This window comes from Pholcus phalangioides, unplaced genomic scaffold (genome assembly GCF_987345545.1).
Source record: "Pholcus phalangioides strain wild (caught in Gottingen) unplaced genomic scaffold, Ppha-v1.0 ptg000024l_1, whole genome shotgun sequence".
Lineage (NCBI taxonomy): Eukaryota > Metazoa > Arthropoda > Arachnida > Araneae > Pholcidae > Pholcus > Pholcus phalangioides.
This window is the reverse complement of record NW_028301616.1, coordinates 28,858,683-28,867,930: the sequence shown is the minus strand read 5'-3', so window position 1 is coordinate 28,867,930 and position 9,248 is coordinate 28,858,683. Positions and strand designations below refer to the sequence as shown.

Here is a 9,248-nt window from a genome sequence, read left to right as displayed (position 1 = left end):
AAATGCCGTGCGTACTGTCACCTATATATGCACCCATGTGTGGGGAGGGGGAGCACAAAACAGGAGTACAGAGAGAACGTTGAGCGGAAAAAGCAATTTCTATTCATTGGTTTACAATGAAGTTTCGCGGCATGGCCCCCACAAGGGTGGGGTTGGCAGGGCTCCAGCCCTGGTCCCGGATGGTTGTCATTACTTTTTTCCGCCTCTATAAATTAACTATAGAGTGGGCCCCGTGAAAAGGCTGGCATGGGGCCTCGTTAAAGGTCCTAGCTCAGGGGTCCTGCTCCAGGATGTGGGAGCCATGTTTCGCGGTGAGGAGAAAAGAGGTAAAAATAACGCTGGGATGAATTTGTTCCATTTGCGTTTGAACGAGATATCTCGTCCTCGATCATTAAGGGGGTTATAAATGTATTTATTGATAATACTTATGAAAACGCTAAGCTGCCCTTTGGAAATAAGTGACAAGTGCGACCGCACCAGAGCAATGCCATCTATAGCTGTAGTTATAGGAGGTGCGTTGACCAGACCCAACGTTTCGGGACATGAAATGACGCTCTTGCGGAAATTCAATGGGGGAAAAAAATGTATAAAATTATTAGTAGTAAATAAATTTATAATATATACTATACTCTTGCACCAAGTGGCTGCACTTCACCTTTTTCATACTTTCACGTAAATCTTAATAAAATAAATGAATAGATTTGGGAAATTGGAACCCATAATTTGCCCTACAATTCAGTTCACCGAAACGATCCACGATTCTTTTTCACCTGCACCCCTTCTCTTACAGTGGCTATGCTGAAATGGATTTTGTAACGTTTTTAACATTTTAACAGGTGTGCGTCTTCTCAGAAAATTTAAGAGCAATAATTTAACCACTCCAATCGGCGATAAATATGGAAGCAACGGTGGGGGTCGGCTGAAGTTGGTTTTCTGTAGTCTTCCCAACTTCGAGGCGTGAATGTACGATCTGATCTCCCCGTTGAAATGTGTCGCCACAGAGAGCAGCAAGCCTACAACGATACAATTATTCAGTAATTACACTTCACGCATAGAAGGAAAAATTGACGGTGGATGGCAGCGCTACACATAACAACCATTACACGGAAACAGACTTCACGTCGGGTTCACAACACATAGTACATGCACAGCTTCCAGCTTGCCCAAGTCTTCTTCGACCACCTGCTAAAATTATTCATTGGGACAAAGCGGTGGGCTATGATCTGGTTAGGGGCCGTTCAAGTATTATTACGTCATCATCGATTGGGGGGGGGGGTTTCCCGATTTGCTGACTTTTGATGACAAGGGGGGAGGGGGGGGGGGTTGGATAATTCTTACGTCATCAACCACCCTTTATGAAAATATGAGTTAGGATTCAGAGGGGCAGAGCTGATGACGAAATTTTGCTAACGGGGGGGGGGGGGGTCAAAAATGGCTAAAAATTTGCTTACGTAATACTTGAACGGCCCCTTAGGAGAAGGAGGGGAGGTAACCTTGTCCTAACCTGACCAAAAGGTAGAAAAAAAAGGGGGGAGGGGAAAGGAAAAAATGTATTAAAGGAAAAAGTATAATAGATAAGGTATAGATAAAGAGTTTATTTTAGTCCTCTTTTCATTCTCACCCTACCTGTTTTCTTTCGCTCTTACGTGTACATAGTAGAAAGATACAGTATATGTAATATATGTGTGTGTATAGCAAAAATCATTAACAAGAATATAGAAAGAAAGAAGGGAAAGAAAAAAACCCACCAAATTCCGTATATAACAGGGTTACTTTACTATAAAGCTTCACGATGGTGAAGAAAGAGGAAAGAAAACACAGAGAACATGTTTGAATTTATTCCACAGGTGCCTGGACGTAATATTACGTCGGTGATCGTAAAGAGGTTATAAAATAGGATTGACACCTTTTCATTAAAAAAAAAATCTCATGGGATTTTACGACACTCACACATAAATGAACACTTCACTCTTTTCAACGATATAATTGTAATGTAATATATTCAGGGTGATGCGTTTGCATGGGAGGAGGGACTTATTGCGTAAAAAGGGGGGGGGGAATACACTGACATCCCGTATTTTATATGACAGAGCCATTTTTCGCACATTGTCCGGTCTTCGGTGGGAAGGGGACAGTCTCAGACCCCAGGTTCCTGCACCTTTTCATATGCACACTTTATTCCTCTGCGGAATTTCCAACGAATTGGTACACGTCGGAATGTGTGTGTGTGTGTGTGTGTGTGTGTGAGTGGATACATGCGCAGAGAGGCATTCATACGGGGCTTAGTAGGCTGTAGCTCAGGGTGGAAAATTCGGAGGGGTGGCAAATTTCAGGAATGATTAGTTAAGAAAATTAATGGAATAGGAGAAGGGCGGCGAAATTTTTGTAGCCCATTGGTAGTAAAACCATAGATCCACCTCTGCCTAGGTCAGGTGAGGGACAGGGTCACTGAGTGACCTGGAGAGTTTGCAAGTATGAGAGTGATCAAAAGAGTGCCCTAAAGAGCAAGAGACGAGATCAGTGAGTTATCAAAAAAGTGTAAAAGCATGTGAGTGACCAAAACAGTAACCTAAAAAGCAAGGGACCAGGCCAGTGAATGACCAAAAGAGTGACTGAAAGCGTATAAAAGTATGAGAATAATCAAAAGGGTGACCTACAGAGTAAGGGACCAGGTCTGTAAGCGACAAAAACAGTGAGATAGAGGTTTCGTGAGTATAAGATTGACCAAAAAAGTTACCCAGAGAACAAGGGACCAGGTCAGTGAGCAGTCAAAAGAGAGATTTAGAACGTGTTCAAGCATGTGAGTGATAAAAAAAAGTGTACAGTGTGCAGAGTGATCTAGAGAAGGAGGGACACACAGATCAGTGAGCGACCAAAAAAAAAAAAAGAAAAATTGCGCAAGCATGCGATCAAAGGAATGATTCAAGAGACAGAAGCAAGTTTTTGAAAGGTGGGGGGGGGGGGGCAAGTGGACTATAGCCTATGGCGGAAAATTCGATGAAGGAGTGGTCAAGATAATTATAGACTAGAATGGAAGAGAAGGGCGGCAAGATTTGTGTAGTCCACTAGAGGGAAAACCAAAAATCAGCATGTATATGCGTGGCCCTGACGTACTTATGGTGTTGTAACAATCACCTTTTATTGTATCATAGACAACACAGCTTAATGAATCAGCATTATGCTCCGGACTGTCGAGTCACAAAACATCCTCTCGCGAGTCCCCACACTTGACGACTGTTGGCCACAGTCTTTGGTGAGCCACCGCAGTGTCAGCGTCATGAGTGTTTCGTGTTCTGCAGGTGCCGCTATCTGCCTTCCATGTTTCGAAGTAAAATGGCAGATGCTTGAATTTTTGTATTATGTATGTATCGTGTTGAAGGTCTGCCAGCTTTCTGCGGAGAGGACTTTTTTCGAATGGGAAAACGGCTGGGATGGTTGACACGAGCTTAATTAGACATTTTCGTTCTAAATTGAAAAAAGGAAAAAAAAAAAGAAAGAAAGAAAGTTCTCACATTGTGTTTCATATTTCTCTTACAATAGCACTAATTCTTTTTTCACATTTACGCATCCGAATAAAAGATTATAACATTAACACAAATCCAGATAACGGTGGCGTGGAACAAACAATGCCGTTGCACGTCAAAGACCCAAAGAAACAAAACAAAAGAAACTTGATCAGGGAGAGGAAACTTGAGCCCCAGGAAAAATGAAGAAATAAAATAGATAAAGAGAAAGGAATACACACATTTTCAGTACACAGTAGAGTACAAAAGAGAAACACGGAGAGATAGAAAGAGAGAAGGAGAGCACAAGGACAGATATTCCTCCCGAATATATCGATCGAATGCGCGGGTCGGATGCTTGCTTGCTTGCTTACTCGACAGACAGACAGCAAGCGCCAAGGAATGGCAAAAGTGCGGAGGCACCTCTTCCCTCCATTCGGACACATTGGACAGCACAGTCAGTCATCACACCAGCGTGAATAAAGAGGGGTCCGAAACCTGATATCCGAGAAAGTCCGCAGCTATAAGCTGAAAGAAAGAGACAGCGAGAGAGAGACAAGTCGATATATAAAGATGAAAGGAATGTAGATCGAGTGTCAGCGAAATCTATTCAGATTAATAGAAGATCCAAGCGATATAGAATTTTGCTTTATTGTGTTATCAGTTACACATACATAAGAGAAGAGAAGAGATAATTGAAACAAAAATGGACCTGGACAGTGTACAAGAAGGTACGTACAACAATTTCTGTCATCGTTAATATAAATTAGAGCTATAGAGTTAGAGATCTTTCATGTCGTCTTTATAATCTCAATTGTAAATTCATCCACTAACTGGAGTTCAATGGAATCTTCATGCCGTTGGTGTACTGAAAGCATTCTTGTTGGGTGCATTTGTATGCGAGACACGATGCCCAGTCTATTGCACGAGTCACAGAAACACGCGTAGTATTGTTTTGGTTCGTTTTTTGTCAATGTAATGGTCTCTGAGCACGCATGTGTTTTCCATTGATTTCTTTTTACTCGAAATAATTTCGTCAGAAAAAGCGCATTTGTAAAGACGGAAATGGATTAGAGACATGGACCAATTGTACATAAGTAATGTTATTACGTGATATATGCTGCTGATGAAGACGTTTACGGAGAAATATGGAGATTAATGAAACATCAGAGAGACGTGAGATTGATTGTTTGGCAAGAATTACGGGTTTGGAGCCATGGCGTGAAAGCTGTCAAAGCTCTACACTTCGAGAAATCTGTTATCCAGGTATGGGGGCCATTCAAGTATTACGTAAGCAGATTTTCAGCTATTTTTGACCCCCCCCCCCCATCAGCAAAATTTCGTCAGCAGCTTAGAATATTTCATATCTTCAAAAAGTGGTGGTTGATGACGTAAGCAACCTTCGAACCCCCCTCCCCCTTGTCATCAAAAGACAGCAATTCCGAAATCCCCCCCCCCGATGCTGACGTAATACTTGAATGACCCCTATGATCAAAGTTCTAGGTGCGAATGCAAGCCGTTTCCTCATTCGGAAGAAGTCTCTACATAAACAGCAGAGAGAAGCCAAAGTCTCCGAATTTAACGGTCATTGGTCGCGCGTGTTTTTCAGCCGGGAAAATTTCACCGAAAAAAGCGCATCCGTGAACACCGATATGGATTCAGGCACACCTTCTGAACACTATACTCACAAAAACACACGAGAATTCAGGCATTGCCTCTCTCACTTCCTTTACGGAAAAAGATGGCAGCACTTCTCTTGAACACAAAACAAACTCTGACCTTATAGATACGTTGGGGCCTCGCATGTACGATGCCTATTCTGTGGATTCCGACAGGACAAAAAATTTCGTCCACAAAAGAGGGGGGGGGGGAGAGGCCGTAAAAATGGGGGTTCTAACTGAAGCCGTCAAAACTTAACGTTATTATCCCGTTTTAACGAATACCGTTATAGCGAAAATCTCATTTTGACGAACACTTTTCAATACCTCAAATAAGTTTACATAGGAACAATGCAAACAACCTGAAATTCCTTTGTAACGAAGTGATTTCTCCGGTCTCTTGGAGTTCGTTATAACAGGATTAGACTGTAGTAGTAGTAGCGGTAATTTGTGTGCTCTGGGGTACCCTACTTCCTTTTTTTTTTCACATCGAGTAAACTCCGGTCTGTCATCATGGGCAATTTACTTGAAAAACCGAGTGGATTGTGCCGGAAGTGTGCACGTATACTGAACAGGCTGAGTGGGTATCTAGTGTCTTGTGTGAATTTTGTTAGTGCTGCCACCTATGCTACAAATTGTGAGTGAAGCACGATGATTGAATGTTTGTACCGTTATAGGTTTGCTGCTCTTTGTGACAAGACGTTTTAAGGAGTAAGATCGGCTTGTATTCTTGCCTCGAAGTTGGGAAACCAACCTCACAGCCGACCACCACTGTGCCATCCCTAGAATCCGTGATGATACCCCACAGGTGGAGATAGACTTGGAAGTCTGGTGGGGAGGCACGCTCCCTCGTATCTCCGCCCATGCGATACCCGCACGATCACATAGCAGAGGCGCGGGGATACCCTATTGTGATCAATGCAGAGTGACACGAGATATTTTACTGATAAAGTCATATCGGAAATGGTCTTTATGCTGTGATTCGCTACCACTATATATCGGTCACAGTCGAATCCCGTTTTAACGAATAACGTTATAGCGAAAAAAATCTCGTTTTAACGAACACTTTTCTAACCCCCGCAGATAAGTTTACATAGGAACAATGCAAAAAAACATGGAATTCCTTTATAATTAAATTTCATTATAACGAAGTGATTTCTCCGGTCTCTCGGAGTTCGTTATTGCGGGATTCGACTGTATATAGAAATTCGAGCATTCGCCGTCTTCAAGTCAAAATGTAAAAGACTGCACTAGCAAAAATACGAAACAAACACAACTTTAACAGCATAAATACTTTGAGGGGAGGGGACACACATTGGGGACATGCATTCAGAACGCACATTCCGGCATATACCGATTCGTTAGAAATTTCGCAGAGATATGTGTACGAGGTGCATGTGCGGTTAAGTAATAGTGACAGTGTAGTCTGAGGCTTTAATATACTTTACGGCACGGTACCTCTAAATTGCCGTGACACATCGTTTGAGAATCACTACTCTAGTCAAAACTATTAGCAGTGGGATGCTGTACAACTACAGATATTTTAGCCGTAACACATTTATATCCACATTCATAGTCAGTGGCGTCGGAACCGGAGGGACTGGGGGTGCTGTGGGGTGCTCGATCACCAACAGGAATTTGTGGCACCCCCTAAAAGTGGTTCAGAAATAATAAAAAAAATTCTACAAAAAGCTTAAAACGAGCACTCACAGGTTCGAAATACATCCGACCCCGCTGCTCATAGTCAGGCTATCAAAAACATTTTGGAAAACTTCCTGAGCTGCACGTGTTCCGGTTATCGTGAATTCTCTAACCTAGAAATACATTTTGGCAACATTTCTATATTGTGTGTGGGGGTTTTTGCTTTTAATTCTTCAACTTCTTCTGATTGAGATGCAGTTGTTATTTCAAGCCATACCTTTAGGCTTTCATACACACGTGTCGGGTTGAGTTTGGGAAATCTGTTTCCTCACGTTAGGCTGAGAATAAGATTTTAATCTCTTAGGAACAATATAAGTAAAACATTCATTTTTTAAACATAGCTGCTAGTACTTACGAAAGTTTTGAAAGCATTACTCAAATTCTCTAACAGAAGATTATTAACTCAAAAACAATTAGTTTCTCATTTACGGATTCAATTTTGATGATTTCGTTTGAGAAGATGGGAAATTTTGATAACATCAGAAAAAGATCCGAATTTTCCGAAGTCATTTCGAAAATACTGTACAGTCGAACTCGGTTGTAAATGACGTATCGGCTATAAAGTCAAAAATTAGCGATCCCGACTGATTCTCATAGAGAATAATGGTTTTGCTTTTATAAAGTCGGTGAAATGGATGAAGTCGATCTTGGATATCTAGACACCTTTCCCGATTTCAGTTTTTATGGCGTTTTTCAAAGAAATGAAAGCTCAACCGATTGATAGAATGTTTATCTGATGTTCTATTGATAATTAACGATAATGAAAAAAAAGAAAGAAAGATTAATTTTATGTTTGAAGTTTGATTTGGTCATTCGTATGACCTGCGTACGGGACATTCCTGTATTCCCCCCCCCCGTCCCCAATTTTGTCAACTGAAGCTTACTTCATTGAAAACGACGATTTATTCACAATCTTTACTAAAATCGTGGATAGAATAATTTCCATAATTTATTAATATCATAAAACAGTCATTTCTCATATTTGTCGTGTGTGTGTATTCACCCTTTTTTCGTGAAATACATTTTATTGCACTGCACACTTGCTGTAGCACTTTCCATCTAAGGTAATTTATACTCAGTAATTTGCAATTTTGAAGGCAATTGGAAATATTTTTTGAAGCCAAAATTGGCAATATCTCTTATTTATATGATCCCAATTTCTTGTACTCCTCTTCCTAAAATATATATATGGCCATCCTAATCGTAATGAAATAAAAATTTCATGTACAGTAGTTTTATTGCATCTGATTATATTTTTGATACCTAATAGGTCTTGGAAACGTCAACCTCGGATGTAACAACAAATTTTCGTGTAATGTTCGATGTCGTTATAACCGAGTTTGACTGTATATTGCTGCCATAAAGCCGTTGTAAGTTACGAATGAGACCTTATGACAAGTGGCTACTCAGCACAAGCGGAGACTGACTTAAAGGATTTCAGGGGGGGGGGGGGACAATGATGATAATGATATCAGTTCATAATTTAAGCTTATATTTAGACAAGTCGGCCCCCCATCATTAATGCTGGGAGTGGCAAGTCATTGCTACACATGGCCCAGGTGTACCTCCGCCCATGCGATTCGGGGATGCTTGACGATTGAGAGAAAAAGTCCCATGAATTTTCGAAATCATGTTTATTATTTCATTGATAATTTTTGCCGCATCCCAGTCATTTTATGCCCACGAGGGCTAATTAGACCGGGACCTACAGTTTATTTTGAAACCGAACAGCAGCGTTCAAAATTTTTTTTTTTTTCAAACCGTACGTCTCGCCGAAAGGGTTGGAGCTCTAACCCCTCGGTGGTAGACATCCCGCGCTAGCAATTAGTTCTATGGTTATTTTGTCATCGTTTTTTTGTTGCGCCTCTAGTCAGGAAAGATTCTGCCAAGGACGAATCGGATATCGAACTCGCGACACCTCTGACAGTCCAACGAATGACGTTTTACAACATTACGTTCTTTCCAGTAGAAAAATTGCTTGCCAAATCAAAGCACTCATTATTCATAATCTAGAGTGTAGACCAGACATGAATCGCAACTCGAATCACTGCTTTAATTATGAACCTCCGCTTAGTAGAAAATCAAACCTCGAGTTCCGACTTTGGATGCTTGGAATACTTTTACACCGGAAACTTCAGATAGAATTACGTCGTGTTTATCAGAAAAAGAAATAAGGAGCGAAAAAAAGAAAGAAACACATATTATCTGTATTTAATTCGTTGCCAAATGGATGAAGCCAAGATGTAACGCCATCTCGAAAAACGTCGAGTTTGTTGGTTCGAGTTTCGAGAGTATCTTCAACCACGTGTTATCACCTCGTTAACACCAGTTTGGTTTTTCTTCTTCTCTACCCTTGAACATTTTAGTTGGACGAATTTTTAAACTG

The 9,248-nt window shown here is 41.0% G+C and overlaps 1 protein-coding gene across 1 annotated transcript in view; it reads left to right on the top strand.

Moving 5' to 3' along the window:
• Window positions 1-3,875: 3,875 nt before the first annotated feature.
• LOC149069161 (band 7 protein AGAP004871-like) overlaps window positions 3,876-9,248 on the top strand; it is an 88,279-nt gene continuing 82,906 nt past the window's right edge. Inside the window, exon 1 of the mRNA XM_089251022.1 lies at window positions 3,876-4,234. Within this exon, the coding sequence (XP_089107148.1) occupies window positions 4,210-4,234 (25 nt within the window). The 5' untranslated portion in view covers window positions 3,876-4,209. The remainder of the gene's footprint in view (window positions 4,235-9,248) is intronic.